The sequence below is a fragment of the Phycodurus eques genome, chromosome 4 (genome assembly GCF_024500275.1).
Source record: "Phycodurus eques isolate BA_2022a chromosome 4, UOR_Pequ_1.1, whole genome shotgun sequence".
NCBI classification, from domain to species: Eukaryota; Metazoa; Chordata; class Actinopteri; order Syngnathiformes; family Syngnathidae; genus Phycodurus; species Phycodurus eques.
The window spans coordinates 22,583,360-22,607,359 of NC_084528.1; the positions used below are offsets into that span (position 1 = coordinate 22,583,360).

The 24,000-nt window shown below is 43.3% G+C and overlaps 1 protein-coding gene across 2 annotated transcripts in view; it reads right to left on the reverse strand.

Annotated features, from left to right (window-relative positions):
• Positions 1-8,911: 8,911 nt before the first annotated feature.
• The window catches only part of cpne4a (copine IVa), a 21,758-nt gene continuing 6,669 nt past the window's right edge, over positions 8,912-24,000 (reverse strand). The window contains exons 8-15 of one of the 2 annotated variants that reach the window (XM_061675707.1): positions 21,567-21,653; positions 20,136-20,195; positions 16,040-16,173; positions 15,846-15,900; positions 15,478-15,529; positions 12,083-12,216; positions 11,673-11,909; positions 8,912-11,148 (exon numbers count right to left, since the gene is read on the reverse strand). In XM_061675707.1, coding sequence (XP_061531691.1) covers positions 11,017-11,148; positions 11,673-11,909; positions 12,083-12,216; positions 15,478-15,529; positions 15,846-15,900; positions 16,040-16,173; positions 20,136-20,195; positions 21,567-21,653 — 891 coding nt within the window. In that variant the 3' untranslated portion in view covers positions 8,912-11,016. The remainder of the gene's footprint in view (positions 11,149-11,672; positions 11,910-12,082; positions 12,217-15,477; positions 15,530-15,845; positions 15,901-16,039; positions 16,174-20,135; positions 20,196-21,566; positions 21,654-24,000) is intronic. The other variant, XM_061675708.1, reaches the window with a different exon arrangement.

Here is a 24,000-nt window from a genome sequence, read left to right on the forward strand (position 1 = left end):
ACATGCTACCGTTGCAAATATGTTACATGCTAAATGTGCTGCACATTTTATGAAGGTCCACATGTTTTAAATAGTAAACATTTTGCACATTTTGTTGTATGTTATATATGTAAAAATGTTAAACCGTTCAACATGTTAGACATGGAATATGTTAAGATTGTTACATACACATACCTGCTACACATTAGAAATGTTATGCGGGTTACATAATTTTTACATTACAAATGTTACACGTTCTACATGTTGTACATGTATAAAATATTACATATTTTACGCATTTTCCATGTTACGTGTTATATGTTTTACAAATGTTGTAACTGTTACACATGTTGCAAGTGTTACGCATTTTACGTGTGTTCACCATGTTATGTTACAAATGTAACATGCCACACATTACAAATTTATGCATTTTATATATGTTGCACTTTAGACATGTTACATATGTTCACACATTTTACATATTTTACGCATTTTCCACATGTTGCGTGTTAAATGTTTTACATATAACTTTATAACTGTTAGACATGTAACACATTAAATAGAGTATATTAAATATGTTGCACATTTTACAAAGTACTCAATGTTACGTTACAACTGTAACACATGCAACATGTTACAATGTGTTACGTGTTACGAATTTTACATGTAATGTATGATACACATATTTGACGTTACAAATGGTACGTTCCGCATGTTAAAATCTTAGCTATTAAACACGTTACATTATTTTGTTGAACATGTTACAGGTTACAAAAGTTTTTATTTCACATTTTTGCAAATGTAAATATGTTATACAGTACATGTTGTGCATGTTACATATGATATATGTTACACATATACAGTATTTTACATGTATATATTACATGGGTCCAGTGCACATGGATGGAATCTTGAGCTATTTGAAGCCAGGAGCATTAAAGCAGCAAATGAACAATTTCTTCCCTTGTGGTCAAGCACACATATAGAATTTGTGTGTGTCTGTGTGTGTGAGCACGCATGTGTTTGAGTCTGTGCGTGTTAGGGGGTGTCATAAATCAGGGTTCAGTGCTGGATGTTGGTGCATGTAAAGCACAGGCCAATGTGAGAGATGTCACATATGGGTTTTGGTGCTGGCAGGTTGCCATGGTAACCACAGAACTATCATTATGCTGATGGGATTTCTACGACGTCTCAGCGGGGCGGAGCTACAGTCAGCTGGAAACTGGCAGTGGGAAAAAAGGATTTGCGTCTCAAATATGTCACATCGTCATTACTTTAACTACTTACTGCAGATATTAGATTTATATTTATAACAACACAACAAGTGTGGTGTTAAAACATTCCAAGTTAGTCATGCTGATATTGGAGTGATATGATACTGGAGTGATATCGAAGTGATATTGATGTGAGAATATGATGATACATTATATCAAGGTGATGTTAGCATGATATAATAAAGATATTGGAGCGATATAACGATACTGGAATGGTATCATAATGATACTGGCACGATAACACTGAGATGTTAGAGTGATGTGATGATATTGGAATGACATCATAATTAATGATTGCTATCATAACGGGTGACTGGGGTGATATTATGCTGTTACTGGAGTGATGTCATGAGCATACTGGACTGATGGTCTTATGATACTGGTGTGATATCATGAAGACATTGGAATGATATCAGAATCATCTTTATTTGCCAATCATCTTTAGAGAATCATCTTTATCGCTGTCCAAAACACACAAGGAATTTGTCTCCTGTAGTTGGAGCCGCTCTAGTACAACAGACAGTCAATTTACAGAACACTTTGGAGACATAAAGACATTGACAAAAAACAATTGTGCAAAAAGATGCAGAGTCCTCTAGCACTTAGAGCAGTTCGAATGACTAATATTGCGATAGTCCGGTGCAATGAGCATTGTGCAAAGGGCGCTGAGACTTCAAGGAGTGTATGCGGTTTAAAGTGACGAGTAGCGCGATCATCTGGGACAATGATGGTTGTGCAAATGTTACAGATACTCCTCAATCAGTGTGCAAATGGAGCAGATGCTACTCTGGCATGAGTGGCCAGTATATGCAAATAGTGCAGCATGGCGAGTGCACGAGTAATACATAATTGGCCCCACAGAAATGTGACAACGAACTCAAGTAAAAAAATTGCCAGCTTGTTGTAATGGAATTATAGGTTAGGTGTTTAAGAAGTTGATCGCAAGAGGGAAGAAGCTGTTGGAATGTCTACTAGTTCTAGTTTGCATTGATCGGTAGCGCCTACCTGAGGGAAGGAGCTGGAAGAGCCGGTGACCGGGGTGCGGAGGGTCCGAGAGGATTTTGCACACCCTTGTCTTAGTTCTGGCAGCGTGCAAGTCCTCAATGGTGGGTATGGGGGTACCGACAATCCTTTCAGCAGTTTTGATTGTCCGTTGCAGTCGGAGTTTGTCCTTTTTTGTAGCAGCACCAAACCAGACTGTGATAGAAGAACACAGGACTGATTCGATGACCGCTGTGTAGAACTGTCTCAGCAGCTCCGGTGGCAGGCCGTGCTTTCTCAGAAGCCGCAGGAAGTACATCCTCTGCTGGGCCTTTTTGAGGACAGAGTTGAGGTTGGTCGCCCACTTCAGGTCCTGAGAGATTGTAATTCCCAGGAACTTGAAGGTCTCGACGGTTGACACAAGGCAGCTGGACAACGTGAGGGGCAGCTGTGGCGAAGGATGCCTCCTGAAGTCCACGATCATCTCTACAGTCTTGAGCGTGTTCAGCTCCAGGTTGTGTCGGCCGCACCACAGCTCCAGCCGCTCCGCTTCCTGTCGATATGCAGACTCGTCACCGTCCTTGATGAGGCCGATGACAGTCGTGTCATCTGCAAACTTCAGGAGTTTGACAGTCGGGTTCGCTGAGGTGCAGTCGTTCGTGTAGAGAGAGAAGAGCAGCGGAGAGAGGACACAACCTTGGGGCGCCCCAGTGCTAATGCTCCGTGTGGATGAGGTGGCCTCCCCAGCCTGACCTGCCCGTCAGAAAGCTGTAAATTCCACTGGCAGATGGCAGGTGAGACGCTGAGCTGGAGAAGCTTGGTTGAAAGGAGTTCAGGGATGATGGTGTTGAACGCTGAGCTGAAGTCCACGAACAGGATCCTCGCGTAGGTCCCTGCGCTGTCGAGGTGATCTAGGATGAAGTGCAGTCCCATGTTGACTGCATCATCCGCAGACCTGTTCGCTTGGCAGGCAAACTGCAGGGGGTATCTTGATTATACTTGCATAATATCACAGTAAATTTTGCATGATAAAATGACAATGGAGTGATATCCTGATGTGACTTTATTGCTGTCATGATACTGGAGTGATATCATGATGACATTGGAATAATATGATACTGGCATGTCGTGATGGTGATGGAGGTTAAATATGATGATTTGAGTGATGTCATCTTATTGGGGTGATATCTAGTGATACTAGACGGATGTTATGAGGACACTAGAATGATACGATACTGGCATGATATCATAGTGATGTTGGCATGATAACATGATGACACTGTGTTGATGTTAGCATGATCCAGAGCACGATCCAGAGCACAATATCATGGTGATATTTGAGTTCATCATATCATCCATCCAGTATGGATGAAAAAAATATATCCACGTCTGAACTATCTCATTGTGTGTCCAGTGTGAGAAAGAAAGAAGGGACGGATCATCATTAATTAATGCTGTCAATGATCCCAATTGTAACATATTCACACTTTATCCTTTTTTAATCCTTTTTTTGTTGTTTCCCCCCACACACATTTACAACTAATACAAAACTGACTACTGAGTTCAATATTCCATGAACAGCATTATTTGCATGTGCATTATTATTTGTATTAAAGTGTAACATTAAATAGGCCAGTGTGTGTCTGTGTGTGTATTTAAAATCTACACTGTGTGCACATCATGAATTAGTGACAATAATACTCACCATATTAACAATAATAATAATGATAATTTTTATTATTGACTGTGTAGTTTGATTGCCTGATGGTCTTCCTCACTGGCTTCGCTCTTCTTCATAACTTGTGAAGCTGATGAATAATTAGTTTGTTATTGATCGTTCGTGCAGACACAACGCTTGATGATGATGATGAGGATGATGATGAAGATGATGATGATAATCACTTATGTCAGATTCCACGGTGACTCCAAGAAGAATTCTGGCACACAAGCGAATGGTTGTTTGTTTATACAGTATGTGAAGTGCGATTGGCTGGCGACCAGTTCAGGGTGTACCCCGCCTCCCGCCCGAAGATAGCTGGGAAAACCGCGACTCTTGTGAGGATAAGCGGTAAAGAAAATGGATAGATGGATGTATTCATGTAAATATATGCAAATGAGCATGTGTGAGACGAAAGAAAATAAACATCAAAGACAACTGTCACGGCAAAAAAACCTTTTTATTATTATTAATTTATTTCCTTCACTTTGATGAAGAGCCAAAAAGAAGTTGACACATTTTTCACTGCCCATTGCCCATATTCTATTCATTCATTCATTGATAATGCCACCATCTATTTGTTTTTGTTTGTTGTTGTATTCGCCCATCGTTTTCGCCTTTGTGCTTTACCTTTGTTACAGTCTACTTGCATTGGGGACTCAGTGTACTATCAGTCAGTTTACTAACAGTCAGTTTACTAACAATCAGTCAGTGTACTCATAATCATTCAGTGTGCTAACTATCAGTCAGTTTATGAACTGTCAGTGTACTGACAATCAGTCAGTGTACATTCAGTGTATTATCAGTCAGCTTACTAACAAACAGTGTGTCAACAATCTATCTATCTATCTATCTATCTATCTATCTATCTATCTATCTATCTATCTATCTATCTATCTATCTATCTATCTATCTATCTATCTATCTGTCTGTCTGTCTGTCTGTCTGTCTAACTTCGTTACTCCTCCTATTGTACTCTTATCGCTGTATTGTACATGACCATATGTGGTGAAATCTGCTGCTGGTGTTTTTTGATGTAAAAAAACGGGAGGAAGGGCTGCATTGATGTTTTAGGGATGTTTTCCAGGTTTTCAGGTTGGTCAGACAGCAAACAGTGGAGTCTTCGCTCCTGTTGTCTAGGCAACAGCATCAGCCGTACACACACAAGTACACGCGTACACACACGCACACTGGTACACACTGTTACAGAGAGCGAGAGCTGGCATGTGCAGTAATTAAAGAGGCGATATTATAGAGGAGGTGGTTAGACTTGTGGCTCTCCTCCACACTTTTCCTCCATTATTTGTGTTTGGGCGTCACATGATCTTGTGTCATTAATCCCAAGTAGCCACTAAGAGGAGGTTCCAACATTTTCCAATTGGCCGGACAACACGCGCCGATGCTTTTCAGAGCGCTTTTGGGAATCAATAAGTTCTTACTTGTTGTACTTTATGCTTTCACGCTCCCAATTCGACAAACTTTCCTCAAAAACGTTACAGCTTACAGTTATTGCGGTCAATATTTTCCAGACCCACAAGCAATAGGTGAAAATCTGTTATACAGACCATATAAAAAACGTGTTTGTGTAGCTTTACCCCTCCCACATGCTTTAAACACATCTAAACTTATTAAAACTCACATTTTAAACATATTTTAAGTGTGTTTGAGCACAACAAACAAATTGCAAGCATAAAATGTACAGAAAACATGACATATTGTAGCTCTTTGTAAATGCATGTCCCTTTAAGAGGCGGGGATTGGTGGGGTGTCAGCGAGTCTGCGTGTGAGTGTTTGGACGTAAACTGTGGCTGACATCAGCTCCTGCGTGAGTTTATGGGCTCTATATTTGTAGACTGCGCAACGAGCACCGGAGCGCAAAGGGTGGCACGTCTTAATATATTAATATACGATCGTGCTCATCCTGTTTTTAATCACTTTTGCCATCACTTTTTGTTGACTTTTGCCACACTGGCCAAGGGACAATGCTCCAGTCACCATGCATGCGAGAACGTTATTGTGCACCACTTAAAGGGAATGAATGAAAGAAGCTGCTTTGATTGGCGGAAAATAAAGTTGGCTGTGTTCACGCCTACTGGCGCAGACAGCCCCTTTATTTTTAAATATCCTGGCTGTACACGTCTGCGAAATTGCGACGCCGTCTAACCCACCACCCCGCTGTTACGCCACGCACTGAGGACTTAATCTCAACTGTGACAGATCATTTCAAAACCAGGATACATACATAGCAGTCAACTTCACAGTCAAGAGGGTGAGGCTTTGAAGATAGGAAATCTGTCTTGAGCCAATGTGATGCATTGCTCCGCAATCCACAGATAGCGGGTCAGGAAAGGCTCCGTTTTCACTGTTGTCTTAATTCACAATTCACGCAGAGCAGAACATACAAACTCACACTTCGTTGAGTTTGTAGAACAGGCAAACGTGATGAGGTAGCACTCTTGCTCGGACAGTCAAACGGTCTGACCCCGATTGCATCCTCAACAAAGCCTTAAATAGGGGGTGTATCACTGTGGCTAGTAGAACATGATTGGCTGACATATTGGCTGTCTGTCCTGACAGAAATGGCAGACTGTGACAATGACAAAGTTTCAGTAGTGTGTATGAGCAAAACAAAGAGAGAGAGAGAGAGAGAGCACATTTTAGTTGTGTGTATGAGTTTGTCAGTAGTGTGTGTGAGAGCATTCCAGTAGTGATCATGAGATAATTTCAGTAGTGTATTTGAGTGTTTCAGTAGCGTGTGTCTACTTCATTCCCTGCTGCTGTTGTTGGTCTTTTTCCGAGTTAAGGCAAAGACTGTGACCAAATGTTCAAATAAGTGTGGACCGACGCTTTCAAACGTTACATCAAGTCAAACAGTAAGTGGACCTCGGTCATTAAATTCCCACGCTCGCCGCTTGCCGCCACTTGCATCAGCGCCGCCGTCGCCGACAATCCACACAGAAGCGATCTCCCTCGGAAAGATTGAATTAAGAGGAGGGCGAGAAGAAGAAATGTATATTATATTATATTGTATTTTGTTTCCCACCCGTGATGGAAAAAGTTCCACCGAGCCCTCCAGGGCAATGTGACCCCGATCACGTGATGCCTGTCACCAGGTGGTGCCACCAAAAAAAACAAATTCCATCCCAACTCTGAAAACCTCATGAGATACACTATCTAATCACATCAATACATAAAAAATAAATGATAATCAGGATATTCATGAAATTACACAGCATATGAATTATCTCCTCGATGAGATGGTGTGTCCCTAATGAGGTGTCCTGGAGTAAAGGAGTGACCCACATGATGATGTCACATTTTAGCGGGAACATGCCCGGTGGCCATGTTGAGTTCTCATTTTGATGAGCAATAAAAAAAATAAAATAAAAAAGAAAGAATTCAGGTCTCATTAACTTAATGACATCCTAATCAAGTCAATTAATCAAGTTTATTTGTGGCAGTGCCAAAACCTCATTTTATATCGTGTCTTTAATGTAGGTGTGATTAGCTTCACATTTATCTTTTTCATCTTTTATAAACCTTTTTTATTTAAAAAAATAATAATTAAAAAATGTGATGAATAATAAGAATGCAACATTATTTACAAAATAAATGAAAAATGTCCCATCCCAGCTATCTTCGGGCGAGAGGCGGGTCACACCCCGAAGTGGCTGCCAGCCAATCGCAGGGCACATATAAACAAACAACCATTCATGCACACATTCACACCTACGGGTAATTTAGAGTCTTCAATCAACCTACCTCGCATGTTTTTGGGATGTGGGAGGAAACCAGAGTGCCCGGAGAAAACCCACACAGGCACAGGGAGAACATGCAAACTCCACATCGGCGAGGCTGGGGATTGAACCCGGGTCCTCAGAACTGTGAACTCTAACCAGTCGTCCACCGTGCCGCCTGTAACATTTGTAATGTGCAAATTATGTAACACGCATAACATTTCTAATGTGTAGCAGGTGTATGTATATAACTGTGAGGCAGATGTGCTAACCAGTCGTCCACTGTGCCGCCCATGGATATATATATATATATATATATATATATACACACACACACACACACACACACACACACACACTCACACACACACACACACACACTTTTTGTGCACGTTGGCCGACTGGTTAGAGCGTCAGCCTCACAGTTCTGAGGACCCGGGTTCAATCCCCGGCCCCGCCTGTGTGTAGTTTGCATGTTCTCCCCGTGCCTGCGTGGGTTTTCTCCGGGCACTCCGGTTTCCTCCCACATCCCAAAGACATGCATGAATTGGAGACTCTAAATTGCCCGTAGGTGCGAATGTGAGTGCGAATGGTTGTTTGTTTCGATGTGCCCTGCGATTGGCTGGCAACCAGTTGAGGGTGTACCCCGCCTCCTGCCCGATGACAGCTGGGATAGGCTCCAGCACGCCCGCGACCCTAGTGAGGAGAAGCGGCTCAGAAAATGGATGGATGGATATATATATCATCCTTTTTGGACATACTCGGCAAATAAAGATGATTCTGATTATCTTATTGCGAAAGTGCATTCTAACAACCCAGTTCAAAGCTACGCTCATGAGTTTTATTCAGGTACACTCGTGATTTTTATTCAGGTACAGACAGGCATGAATTTTATTAAAGTACATAAAGTACATACATAAGTTTTATTGCTTAAGTACATGCTAACGAGACAGTTAAGACATACGCTCATGAGTTTTATTAAGATACACTCATGAGTCTTATTCATGAGTTTTATTCATAAGTTTTATTAAAGTACACTCATTAATTTTATTGCAAACCTGTGTCCTAACAAGCCAGTACAAAGGTACGCTCAAAAGTTTCATTACGATACACTTGTATTTTTGTGTGAAAAGGCCTGCTAAGGAGCATAGTCGAAGTAAGACACAAACATTGATGTTGATGGTAATAAAAGTTTAATTGCTGTCATCAGGTCATGTGGCCTGTCCGCCATCTTGTATCAAACGTTACACGTCAGCAAAGACAAGAGGCTTCAAAATGGGCACCAGGAAGACAAAAGATCCAAACACATCAAATGGAAACAAACCTGGCGGTTTCCATGGAAACATAACTTTTCTCTATAAAAAGGAAATTGTGCTTTGAAGTCTACGCTTGTCATGCTAGCAAAAGACTTTGCTAGCAGACATGTTACATTGTAGCATGTAGCATTCCAGCAAAATGCTCTGGCAAAATGCTAATGAAATGCATAGAATGCCACCGGATGTTTTGACCTAGCATGCTAGCATATGTTATGTCACATCATGTTAGCATCAAAAACTTTATCCTAAAATGCTAGCATAAAGGCTCACACATACAGTATGTTACATCATAACCAACCATTTTTATCATCGAAAGTGCTAGCCGGTATGTTATGTCAAAACATTCTACCTGAGGTGTTTTGACATAGCACGCTACAAGATGTTATGTCATAACACTCTAGGAGATATTTTATAAAATGCTAGTAGGATATGTTTTGACCTAGCATGCTTGCAAAATATTACATCATAGTCATAACATGTTAGCAGCCATTTTTATGTCAAATGCTAGCTAAGATGTTTTGACCTTGCATGCTAGCAGAAATTATGTCATAGAATGCTAGCAGATATATTAAGACATAACATGTTAGCAGCCATTTTTTGACTTAAAATGCTGGTAGATATGTTTTGACCTAGGACGCTAGTAGATGTTATATGATAACATTTTATCAGATATGTTTTGACGTAGAATGCTAGCAGATGTTAACGTCATAAAATTCCTGCGCATATGTTTTGCCACAGCACACTAGCAAAACATAAAATGTCATAAAATGCTAGGGGATGTTTTGATACAGCACACTGTTACGTCATAACACACTAGATGTTTTGACATAGCATGCTAGCAGATGTTACATCAAAACCCCATTAGCAGACATTCTATAAATGCTCACGGATATGTTTTGAGCAAGCATGTTAGTGGACGTTATGTCATACCATCCTAGCACACATCACATAAAATGGTAGGGGATATGTTTTGACATAGCACGCTAGCAAATGTTACGTAATAACACGCTCGGAGACTTTTCATAAAATTTTAATAGGATACCGTATGTTTTGACTGAGCATGCTAGCGGATATGTTATGGCATGCAAAACCACACAATCTCATGCATGACGCATTGAAGCTGCGAGCTACTGTAAGTTACCATAAAAATCCCAAAACAAACTGTGGGCTTGTAATGACGTGCACTAAACTTCCAGACAACACGTCTACGTGCACGCTTACAGTGCAACACTTTTCGCTACCTGGCATGCATGACGGACGCTAAAGATGCTACAGCTAGCTCGCATCCGTTTATGCATAAAAAGACACGAAGTGTTCAAGCTTGCAGTCGGATCCTTAGTTATCTGTGGTGGTCGTTAAAAGCTGTTAAGTAGTAATTGGCAATTGTTATCAGTCATTTGTGTTCTTTACCAGTCACCAGTGGTCGTTAGCAGTCACTAGTAGGCGTTAAGTTGTTACTAGTTGTCGTTAGCAGTCATTATAGACCGTTGGCAGTTGTTAGCAGTCACTAACAGTTGTTAACTGTTGTTAGCATTGATCTGACGAGCAGACGCTACAATGAGTGTGTGCACTAGTAGTCATTACCAGTCGTTAGAGGCCATTAGCAGTTATTAGCGAGAAGATAAGTGTGTGTGTGCTAGCTGCTATTAATGGTCCTTAGCAGTTGTTAGATGTAGTTAGTGGTCATTAGTGGTATTTAATATTCATGAGAAAAGAAGATGCTAAGTTGAGAGTGTGCTCTAGTTATTCAAAGTGTTGAAAGAATGTGTTAATACTTGTCCACCACAAGGAGGGGGTGCTACAATATGTGACTAAGTGCTAGTTAGGCTAACACGCTAGCTATTCAATCACATGCTCCCAAAGTGGACACTACACAGCAAGGCCCAACCTCAACACAAACAAATGTAAACAAAACAAATTATGGTTGCTGCTGAACATTCAAATCAAAACAAAAAACAAGTTGTGCTTTTCAGTTATGTGGCGGACATGTTGGAGGCGGTGAGACAAGCCCCTCAAGGTCCAAAGGTTCTGGAGGTGTGGTACTGACTGGCCACTTTGGGTTTGATGCCTTTGCTGTTGTAGTAGTCCACCACCTGGTTGGGAACCTCGGCTAGCACGCTCTTCGCGAGTGCTGCCGGCGATGCCTGGGAACAGAAAACAAGACAGCAAGACAGGAAAACAAACTTGACCATTATTATTGTTTACTATCATAAGTATACCACAAAGTTGGGTCTATCATGATTGATGATGGAAAAAGAAGTACAGTACACTGTAAGAAGACAAATCTTATTTCAAGTGAAAACATCTTTTTTCAAAATTTTCAGCAAGACAAAAAGACTAAGATAGACTAAGACTAAGATATTTGACGATCTCATTTAGTCAATTCATATTCCATTGGCAGTTTTTTTTCTGCTTATTTTAGGGACAAATTGTCTTTTTAATATTTTTTTACTTGAGAAGGTAAAACATTTTTCCCCAGTGTAGACAATCAGCAAATAAAAGAAAAAATGTCCTTGAGTAGAGGTTCTTATCATTACCCTCATTATTATTTTTTTTATCATCCGCATCATTTCCATCATCATTCTCATCCTCCTTAACATCACTGTCATTCTCCTTGTGATCATTTCCATCATCATCATCATTCTCATCCTCATCATGTGACACTCACATGCTTGAAGTTTCTGAAGGGCACAAACTGTACGATGTCTCTGAGTACGGGTTCTCCTCTGGGCGACCTGAGGATCCCGTCGTCTCCGTCCAACATCTGCATGTCTCCAAAGTCTGCATTCCCGACGCCCACGATGATGACGGACATGGGAAGGTGAGATGCCTGAACAATGGCCTCACGCGTGTCCGCCATGTCCGTGATCACGCCGTCCGTCAGGATCAAAAGGATGAAGTATTGCTAGATCAAAGACGCATGACACAACAACACACCTCAAGCTACATAGCTCAAAGTAAAGTCAATTTTTTTGTATTAAATATACTTTTAAAAAGGGCCTGTTAATGTTAAATATGTTTGAAGCGTGTGGGAGGTGTAGATATCTTAGCTAACAAGTTAGCAGCGTTGCTATCTACCATGGCCTCTTTGGTGTGAACCTCCTGCGAGGCGGAGTTGGCCACTTTGTGTATGATGGGAGCGATGTTCGTAGGTCCGTAGAGTTGAAGTTTGGGAAGGCAGGCCTGGTAGGCCTCCACCACGCCCTGGATGCCTGAAGGAACATGAGAACCACATGAGAATAACATGAGAAGCACACAATAAGGACTTGGGAAGTACATGAGATGCACATGACAAGCACATGAGATAAGGATGATTCTGATTCTGAGAAGCACATTAAACGTACACAAAAAGCACAAAAGAAGCTCACTAAGAAGTTCACGAGGAGAATGTGAGAAACGCGAGTACCACATGACAAAGGCATGAGAAGTACATGAGAGGTACATGTGAAACACATGAGAAGCGCATTAGAAGCACATGTGAAACAAATGAGCAGCACAAGAGAAAAGGACATGAGAAGCACATTAAAAAGACATGAAAAGCTTCCAAAAAATGCAAGGGAAGTACATGTGAAAAGCATGAGAAGCATGCTCTTCACGTGAGAAGCGTATAAGATGTTCATTGCTTGCTCATATCCTCAAATCACTTGTCCACAGCACAAACTTTGTGAAATAATAATGACGCAAAAGGTCATGCGTCCTGCGTTAGCGGTCAACTTAAGTGAGCTCGAGGCGGTCGATGTCCCAGAATGCCACAGGGCGTCTCTGATGTGAGCGAGCGGTCGCCGAGGGAACGCTCGCCGAGTCTTAATTAGCGGCTCAGCACATGACCTTTAGCAGCATGACAGCGTTAGCTGTTAGCATAGCTGACAACCTTATTTTGCTGAGGCGTAAAATTCATGAACAAAAATAAAACAATAACGTGACCAAAAATCCTCATCTTCTTCATCACATCCTCATTCACATCATCAGCAATCTTATCATTGTTATGACTCCATTATCGTCATCATCAAGTCATAATTTGTATTCTCATTGTACTGTAATTATTCTCATCCTAGCCTCCTCCTCATCAGCTTCCTCGCTCTCCTTGTTATCGTGACAATAACAACCCCAATTCCAATAAAGTTGGGACGTTGTGTTAAACATAAATAAAAACAGCATACAATGATTTGCAAATCATGTTCAACCTATATTTAATTGAATACACTACATAGACAAGATATTTAATGTTCAAACAGATTAACTGTATTGTTTTTAGCAAATAATCATTAACTTTGAATTTTATGGCTGCAACAGGTTCCAAAAAAGCTGGGACAGGTGTCAAAAAAGACTGAGAAAGTTGAGGAATGCTCATCAAACACCTGTTTGGAACATCCCACAGGTGAGTGAACAGGCTAATTGGGAACAGGTGGGTGCCATGATTGGGTATAAAAGGAGCTTCCCCGAATTGCTCAGTCATTCACAAGCAAAGATAGGGCGAGGTTCACCTCTTTGCGAACAAGTGCGTGAGAAAATAATCGAACAGTTTAACGACAATATTCCTCAACAGACAATTGAAAGAAATTTATGGATTTCATCATCTACGGTCCATAATATCATCAAAAGTTTCAGAGAATCTGGAGAAATCACTGAATGTAAGCGGCAAGGCCGAAAACCAACATTGAATGCCCGTGACCTTTGATCCCTCAGGTGGCACTGCATCAAAAACCAACATCAATGTGTAAAGGATATCACCACATGGGCTCAGTAGCACTTCAGAAAACCAATGTCAGTAAATACAGTTCGGCGCTATAGCCCTAAGTGCAACTTGAAACTACTATGCAAAGCAAAAGCCATTTATCATCAACACCCAGAAACACCGCCGGCTTCTCTGGGCCCGAGCTCATCGAAGATGGACTGATGCAAAGTGGAAAAGTGTTCTGTGGTCCGACGAGTCCACATTTCAAATTGTTTTTGGAAATTGTGGACGTCGTGTCCTCCGGGCCAAAGAGGAAAGGAACCATCCGGACTGTTATGGATGCAAAGTTCAAAAGCCAGCATCTGTGATGGTATGGGGCTGTTTTAGTGGCAATGGCATAGGTAACTTACACATCTGTGAAGGCACCCTTAATGCTGAAATGTACATACAGGTTTTGGAGAAACATATGATGCCATCCAAGCAACATCTTTTTCATGGACGCCCCTGCTTATTTCAGCAAGACAATGCCAAACCACATTCTGCACGTGTTACAACAGCGTGGCTTCGTAGTAAAAGAGTGCGGGTACTAGACTGGCCTGCCTGCAGTCCAGACCTGTCTCCCGTTGAAAATGTGTGGCGCATTATGAAGCGTAAAATACGACAACGGAGACCCCGGACTGTTGAACACCTGAAGCTGTACTTCAAGCAAGAATGGGAAAGAATTCCACCTACAAAGGTTCAACAATTAGTGTCCTCAGTTCCCAAACGTTTATTGAATGTTGTTAAAAGAAAAGGTGATGTAACACAGTGATAAACATGAGCCTGTCCCAGCTTTTTTGGAATGTGTTGCAGTCATAGAATTCTAGGTTAAATTCTAGGTTAATGATTATTTTATTTAAAAACAATCAAGTTTATCAGTTTGAACATTAAATATCTTGTCTTTGTAGTGTATTCAATTAAATATAGGTTGAACATGATTTGGAAATCATTGTATTCTCTATTTTTATTTATGTTTAACACAACGTCCCAACTTCATTGGAATTGGGTTGTATCATACTGCTCATTGTTCTCAAATCATTTCTGTTGGCTTCATCAAGCCGTGACCTCCAACTCTCACTGGAGCGGTACGCAGCCGAGTGTGAAGCGGCTGGGATGAGAAGCAGCACCTCCAAATCTGAGACCATGGTCCTCAGTCGCAAAAGGGTGGCGTGCCCTCTCCGGGTCGGGGATGAGATTGTGGCCCAAGTGGAGGAGTTCATGTATCTTGGGGCCTTGTTCACGAGTGAGGGAAGAATGGAACGGGAGATCGACAAGCAGATCGGTGCAGCGTCTGCAGTGATGCGAACTACGTGTCGGTCCGTTGTGGTAAAGAAGGAGCTAAGCCGAAAGGCGAAGCTCTCGATTTACCGGTCGATCTCTGTTCCTACCCTCACCTATGGTCACGAGCTGTGCGTCGTGACCGAAAGAACAAGATCCCGGATACAAGCGGCCGAAAAGAGTTTCCTCCGCAGGGTATCCGGACTCTCCTTTAGAGATATGGTGAGAAGCTCGGTCATCCGGGAGGCCTGGGAACACCTCGGGATCCCCCCGGAAGAGCTGGATGAACTGGGTGGGGAGAGGGAAGTCTGGGCGTCCCTGCTTAAGCTACTGCCCCCGCGACCCGACCTCGGATAAGGGGTAGAAAATGGTGGATGGATGTCATCCTCATGACGTAATGTTCCATGTCTATTTTTTAGTGTGTTCACAGTTTTTCTTTTTTTCTTTTTCTAAGTGAGTGAGGGAACTTCAAAGCACTTACCTGCACACTCGGGGTTCTCCTCGTTAAAATTCACTGCAAAGTCATGGGAGACCTGGAGGGGAGGAAGAGGAGGTAGAGGAGAAGTAAAGTGATTGGATGGACAGAAAGTGTCTTTGATGTCTGCTTCAACTAAAAAACTTCAACCATCAATGTAAACATTACTTTTTCATGTTTTTACATTTCTCTTTACAGAGAAATTTGCCTGTGAATATTTTTGTATGCTCTGTTTGAATGTGTTGCTGTTCCGTGTGTTAAAGTAGCCATTGTTTGAAGACATAATTACATTAACGTCTATGTTAATTTCTGGTAGCCTGTCTATGGCTTTTCATATCATATGTTAGCATGAAGCTAGAGGACTTTAGCTATACCTTGTAGTCGGGCGGGATGCGAGCACCAAAGCCGAACGCCGGGAACATTTTGTCACTGAAAAAAAGAAAACAAGCGCTGTGATTGGCCGCCATCAGAACTCATTCAAGAAAAGCGACACGATAACGTCCTGTTTGCTGAGAGACATGTAACACCATCACGACTCAGCTCTAACAAGCTCAGATGCCGACTGTACCTGTCATAGTCCTGGCAGATCTCGCCCACAGCGACGAGCGCCTTCAAGTACTCGTTGGGTCGGTACGGGTGGATGTAATGCAGGGAGCAGCTGTTGCGAGGGTCACCATTGGACGCCGTGAAGTCGATGGCCACCTGAGAGAGAGTAGCCAATTAGACAATGGGACATATGACGTGCGATGTGTTGTGTGGGACTTTTGACGTGTGAGGTGTGAGATATGATTTGTGACATGAAGTCTGTAACACGATGTGTGACGTGATATGTAATGTGTGACGTGATGTGTCAACAGCGTCACTAGGTTTCTCGACAGGGGTGGGGGGGTGCTGATGGAAAAAGATTTTGCCCCAAATGTAATCATTGAGGTAGCGTGGGAGGTTGAACCCCCCGCCCCTAAAATAGGTCTAGCTTCAGCACTGTGATGTGTTATTTGTGACCAGTGACGTAATGTGTGACGTGTCAGAATCGGAATCATCTTTATTTGCCAAGTATGTCCAAAACACACAAGGAATTTGTCTCCGGTAGTTGGAGCCGCTCTAGTACAACTGACAGTCAATTTACAGAACACTTTGGAGACAAAAAGACATTGACAAAAAACAATTGTGCAAAAAGATGCAGAGTCCTCTAGCACTTAGAGCAGTTCGAATGACTAATATCGCAATAGTCCGGTGCAATGACCATTGTGCAAAGGGCGCTGAGACTTCAAGGACTGTATGCGGTTTAAAGTGATGAGTAGTGCGATAATCTGGGACAATGTTGGTTGTGCAAATGTTACAGATACTCCTCAATCAGTGTGCAAATGGAGCAGATGCTACTCTGGCATGAGTGGCCAGTATATGCAAATAGTGCAGCATGGCGAGTGCACGAGTAATACATAATTGGCCCCACAGAAATGTGACAACGAACTCAAGTCAAAAAATTGCCAGCTTGTTGTGATGGAATTATAGGTTAGGTGTTTAAGAAGTTGATTGCAAGAGGGAAGAAGCTGTTGGAATGTCTACTAGTTCTAGTTTCCATTGATCGGTAGCGCCTACCTGAGGGAAGGAGCTGGAAGAGCCGGTGACCGGGGTGCGGAGAGTCAGAGAGGATTTTGCACGCCCTTGTCATAGTTCTGGCAGCGTGCCAGAACTGAGACAGGGGGGTACCGACAATCCTTTCTGTCCGTTGCAGTCGGAGTTTGTCCTTTTTTGTAGCAGCACCAAACCAGACTGTGATGGAAGAACACAGGACTGATTCGTTGACCGCTGTGTAGAACTGTCTCAGCAGCTCCGGCGGCAGGCTGTGCTTTCTCAGAAGACGCAGGAAGTACATCCTCTGCTGGGCCTTTTTGAGGACGGAGTTGATGTTTGTCGCCCACTTCAAGGCCATGAGAGATTGTAATTCCCAGGAACTTGAAGGTCTCGACGGTTGACACAAGGCAGCTGGACAACGTGAGGGGCAGCTGTGCCGAAGGATGCCTCCTGAAGTCCACGATCATCTCTACAGTCTTGAGCGTGTTCAGCTCCAGGTTGTGTCGGCCGCACCACAGCTCCAGCCGCTCCGCTTCCTGTCGATATGCAGACTCGTCACCGTCCTTGATGAGGCCGATGACAGTGGTGTCATCTGCAAACTTCAGGAGTTTGACAGTCGAGTCCGCTGAGGTGCAGTCGTTCGTGTAGAGAGAGAAGAGCAGCGGAGAGAGAACACAACCTTGGGGCGCCCCAGTGCTGATGCTGCGTGTGGATGAGGTGGCCTCCCCCAGCCTGACCTGCTGTGTCCTGCCCGTCAGAAAGCTGTAAATCCACTAGCAGATGGCAGGTGAGACGCTGAGCTGGAGAAGCTTGGATGAAAGGAGTTCAGGGATGATGGTGTTGAACGCTGAGCTGAAGTCCACGAACAGGATCCTCGCGTAGGTCCCTGCACTGTCGAGGTGTTCTAGGATGAAGTGCAGTCCCATGTTGACTGCATCATCCGCAGACCTGTTCGCTTGGTAGGCAAACTGCATGGGTTCCAGCAAGGGCCTGTGACACTCTTGAGGTGGTCCAGCACGAGACGTTCAAAGGACTTCACGACCACAGATGTCAAAGCAACAGGCCTGTAGTCATTCAGACCCGAGATTGCAGGTTTCTTGGGGACTGGAATGATGGTGGAGCGTTTGAAACAGGATGGAACTTCGCACATTTCCAGAGATCTATTGAAGATCTGAGTGAAGACTGGAGCGAGCTGGTCCACGCAGACTTTGAGGCAGGATGGGGACACATGGGCCTGCCGCTTTTTAATATTTTGTTGTTTGAAGATGCGTCTCATATCCTGTTCATGGATGATTAACGCAGAAGTCAGAGGTGTGATTGTGGTCGCGGGTGCGGCCAGGTGGGTGTGTGATGTGAAACTGTCCTTTTCAAATCTGCAATAGAAGGTATTCAAGTCGTTGGCTAGTGTGCTATTGTTCTCAGCTTGGGGGGATCGTCGCTTGTAATTAGTCAGCGATTGGAGTGACATGTATGACGTGACATACGACACGTAACATATGTGACGGGTTAAATGGGAAACACAATGTGTAGCGTGACATGTTGTGATGTAGGTTGTGTGATGTGTGATGTGACGTGATATGTAAAGTGTGATATCTAGCGTGTGACATTATGTGTGATGTATTATATGTGCCGAGTGATGTGTTGTGGGTGAGTGACATTTGATATGTGACGTGACACGTGAGGTGTAGTAATGGGAAAAGTGAAAACCTAATGTGTTTTACATGTGACCTGATGTGTGACATGTAACGTGTGACACGTGACGTGTTGTGTTGTGTTATGTGTGAAGAAAGATGTCATGTGTTATGGGTGACATTTGACATGTGACTTGATGTGTATTGTCTATTGTGTGATGTAGGGTGTGATACTTTATGTAATTTGCTGCGCGACGTGACATGCGACGTGATGTGTGGTATGTGACGGAAAATGTGGTATGGGTGACATATGGCGTGACATGGGACGTGTGACCCATGACGTGTGAAATGTGAAACCCGATATGTGACGTGACGTGACTTGTTGCATGTGATCTGTGACGTGATATCGCTGGTGTCGGGTTGAAACCTGCTGTTCAACTTTGGTCAATTTTCATATTTTTTCCACAAATCAATACTATTGGTCAGTCCCTACGTGGGTACGTTATTTTTACAACTAAAGTCTACATGCCCTGCTCTTTTATGATGCAATGTCAATGGCTCAATAAACATGCTGTTTTTTTTGGTTTCCTGAAAAGTGATGGTTTTGGAGAGGCAAAGTTTCCGCCCTACGCCAGGGATATGTAATGTGAGGTGTGATGTGGTATGTGCGTTGTGACGTGTGACAGCTGATGTGTAAAGGCTGTTGTCCACTACGCGATGCGCTTAAACCTTCAATGGACCGGATCATTGTAAAAAATTTACAGCTGCCGACATATTGAGCGATTGGATATATTGACGCCCCGAACAGAGCATACAGTGACTTTATCACGTTGAGTAAACCATAAAAAGATAGCGTCATAATTAATTAAGGAAAAGGCAGGTTTCTAAAAAGAAACTCCTCGTCGCTCGGTGTGCGGCAGCCTTAACATGTAATGTATAACGTGTGGCGTGTGATGTGTGACGTGACTTGTGATGTGTCACCTCTGACTTTTGACCAGTGACTTGTTTATGGGCGGAGATTGATGATGAAGATCCTGAAAGGACTCTACCGTGTGTTGTGTTTAAATTGCTTCCTGTTTTATTTGGAAATGCCTTCCTCCTCAGCCAATCAGCTAACTGAATTCCCCTTTTGGCACTTCCTGTTTCCTGCGTTGCCATGGCGTTACACAGAGTATCCTCCAGACTTGATGCTAAGATGTGTCATGTCAGCATCAGTGTGACCGGTGGGACCGGTGCAACCACAGCCAGGGTCTGCGGTGGTCGCTAAGTGGGACAACGGGGCGGCAGGTTGGTGTTGCCTTGGTTACCGTTGCCATGGAAACATCATCAGGACCACTCTGACAACCCTGGAGCCGTTTCCTCTTGATGGAATAAGAAGCAGGACGCTGACCTGGATGGGACTTGTGGTGTGTATACGTGTGTGTGTGTACGTGTGTGTGTGTGTGTGTGTGTCCTCACAGTAAATTGGATCTGGCAGCCTCCCATGATGTAATCCAGGAAGGAATGCATCTTGATAATCTTCGAACACACAAAAAAAAGACTACAATTATATCCATCCATCCATTTTCTGAGCCGCTTATCCTCACTCGGGTCGTGGAAGTGCTGGAGCCCATCCCAGCTATCAACAGGTAGGAGGTGGGGTATACCCTGAACTGGTTGCCAGCCAATCGCAGGGCACATAGAAACAAACAACCATTCGCACTCACATTCACACCTACGGGCAATTTAGAGTCTTCAATGAACCTACCATGCGTGTTTTGGGGATGTGGGAGGAAAGCGGAGTACCTGGAGAAAACCCACACAGGCACGGGGAGGCCATGCAAACTCCACATAGGCGGGGCCGGGAATCGAACCCCAGTCCTCTGACCAGTCGTTCACCGTGCCGCCGAATACAGTTAGAATATAATGAAAAACTTTCATCATGAAATTCATCCATCTGAACTTGTTTGGTGAGGATGTAGACGCTTCATCGACATGCTGCACGTACACGTCTGTTCTGGTGTTGGAGGATATCTCCTCCACCGTGCTATATTTAAGTGACTTCTGACCTCTTTGCATGTCACTTTTATGTAAAATTTATGACCAAGAAGAAGAACGATGGAAATATAGAGCACCACTGAGTCCTGGTGGGGCTCTTGGGGGGCCCGCAGCACCACTGAGTGCGCTGACATGTACAGATGGACCAGAGCTGGGAGGAAGGGACAAGGGGAACAATGAAACAAGGGGAAGAGAGGATGAGAGAACAGGGGGAAAGAAGGGGAAGGAAGGAAGGAGAGAAGATGGAGAAGAGATGAGAGAGAGAGAAAGAAAGAAGAAGACTCAATGGTGCTCTATATTTCCATCGTGATGATTTTAAAACATGGCTGCAATATAACAAAGAGTGAAAATTTTAAGGGGTCTGAATACTTTCCATACCCACTGTACTGTCCCGATTAGGGAATAAGGAGTGAGTGAATGATTGCGAACGCTGCGTTCACAATCATTCACCCATTCTCTATTGCGTTCACAATCATTCACTCATTCTCTATTCCCTATTCCCTAATCACGGCAGGCCCCATACAGTATAAAATCAAAATAACACCTATACTATATGGATATTTTATTTATTATTATGTAAGTCCACTATATAAAAATCCCTTATGGAGTTGTTGTTGGCCTTATTAAGGCTGCTCCCATTCTGTCTTTTGGCTCCGCCCACACGACGCTGCCTCATCCGTCACCTGCCCATTTAGACCAACAAACATTCGAGCTCACGTTCACGCCAAGCGACAACATAGGGTCGCGTTAGGCGGTGGAGCTGGAGTTTATCCCGGCTGACGTTTGGCAAGGGAAGCGACGTACGAGGGGAGAAGGAAGACAGGGATGAAGAAGAGGAGTAAGAGTGCTGACCTTGCACTGGTTGAGGATGACAATGCCAGAGTTCTTGTAACTCTTCTTCTTCACTTTGTATTTTGAGTTTATGCACGGCCACTGCACCTACACACACACACACACACACGCACACGCACATGCACATGTGAGCCTTTTGCAAACCTGAGATAAAAGATTCTGATCCAGCTGAATGCTCATTATTTCAGTGTGTGTGCAAGTGTGTTTTGTGTCCAGCATTGTGTTTTGTGAGGTCATCATTGTCTGTCACTAACACGTTTGTCACTGAGCCACTAAACACACCATGAGGAAGAGGAGGAGGGGGAGAAGGAAGGAGGGATGGGGACAACAAATTAACAATAGAAAAAGAGGAGGAGGAAGAAAGCCAGCAAATGAACAATTGAAGAGGAGGAACTGGGGTATGAAGAGGAGGGGAACAAGGAGTCAGAGGAGGAGGAAGTGGAGGAAGACAGGAAGAGGAAAAGGAGGAAGAAGAGTAGAAGGAGGAGGAACAAGAACAGAGGGATGAGGATAAGGATGAGGATGAGGTGGAGGCAGACAAAGAAAAGGACAAAAAGAAGGAGGAAGTCAAGGGAGAGTAGTAGGAGGATGAAGATGGGAAGAAGGAGGAGAGGAGGACAGAGAATGAAGAAGAGGAGGAGGAAGAGGAAGGATGAGAAGGAAGGGGAGGAGGTCAAAGTGTAAAGAAAGCGGAGGAAGAAGATGGAAGAGGAAACGGTGGAAGAGGAAATGGAGGAAAAATAGTATGAGGATGAGGAGGATAAAAAAAGAGTGAGGGACAAGGATAAATATGAGATGGAAGAAAAGGAAGAAGACAGAGAAGAGGAGGAGAACGAGAAGTAAAAGGAGGCCGAAGAAGAAGAGTAGATGGAGGAGAAGGAAGAAAATGAAGAGGAAGATGAGCAGGACAAGGAGGAGGAAAAGTAGGAGAAGGAAGAGGGGGTAGAAGAGTAGAAGAGGAGGAAGAGGAAGAAGAAGAGCAGAAGAGGGGGAGGAGGGACAGTAGCAGGGAGAGGAGAGCAGAAGGAGGGGGAAGAAGAAAAGGAAGTTAGAGAAGGAAGAAGAGGACGGATATGAGTTGCTCAAATGTCCAGCTCCAGTATGATAGTCGTGTATTCAAATCACAGTTGACTGGTGAACTCAATGCAACACAGATGTGAAGGACTTCACACGAATAGCCATTATTAAACTGACTACTTACAAACTCAGACATTTGCTCTAGCAAATGAAAAATGCATTCCTGGAAATCACTCAACAAATATGTAGTTCGTACAAGCACGTTTTGTTACAGCTGCTTCACATCTGTGTTGGATGGAGTCACCTTGGAGCTACTATTAAAGGTAAGTGCCATGCTGAAGCTTCGACTTCTTAGCGGCTAATTGTTAGCATGCTAGAAGCCAGTATGTGACTTCATAGACAATAGATAATGAGGACTATGTACGCCAGCACGCTGTAACAGCCCAAGCTAACCGATGTACCTATGTGGCAGCCATGTTGGGGAGGTCGACGTACCCGTCAAAGGCAACGCACAGAGATTGAAATTAAATCGTAATTTACTCATTTCTCAAGCGATTTTTATGAGGTTTACTTTTTTGTCAACGTCAAATCGTTTGCTATCAATACATCCATCCATCCATTTTCTGAGCCGCTTTTCCTCACTAGGGTCGCAGGCGTGCTGGAGCCTATTCCAGCTGTCAACAGGCAGGAGGCGGGGCACACCCTGAACTGGTTGCCAGCCAATCGCAGGGCACATAGAAACAAACAACCATTCACACTCACAGTCATGCCTACGGGCAATTTAGAGTCTCCAATTTATGCATGTTTTTGGGATGTGGGAGGAAACCGGAGTGCCCGGAGAAAACCCACGCAGACACGGGGAGAACATGCAAACTCCACACAGGCGGGGCCCGGGATTGAACCCGGGTCCTCAGTTATATATATATATATATATATATATATATATATATATATATATATTATTTATTATTATTATTATTATTTTAATATATATTTATTTTTATTTATTTTTTTTACATGTGAAAGGTTGCTCCCAGTTACCTTATCGTAATTGTACAGCGTTGTACACAAACGTATGCAGTACAATCTACACTCTACTGGCATCATTGGTCATTTGGTTTTCTTTCCATCCACACACATGGAATGCGCTGATCACTTTTACCCTCCTAGCTTAGCATCGCCGTAGGCACACAGCTCAAAAGGGGCGTGTCTCATCTACGTAGTCATATCCATGACACAGACACACTGTAAAGCTACAACCTAATGAGTGTGCTTGTTTTGATTGTTTTGGGTGTCACCTTTTGGTTATTTTGTCAACATGTCCGTTAGAGCTTGAATTAGCATCTGCTTCCTTCCTGTCTGGTGGACAGCTTCATGCGTATGTGCGTGTGTTGTGTGTGCGCCCACGTCTTTACAG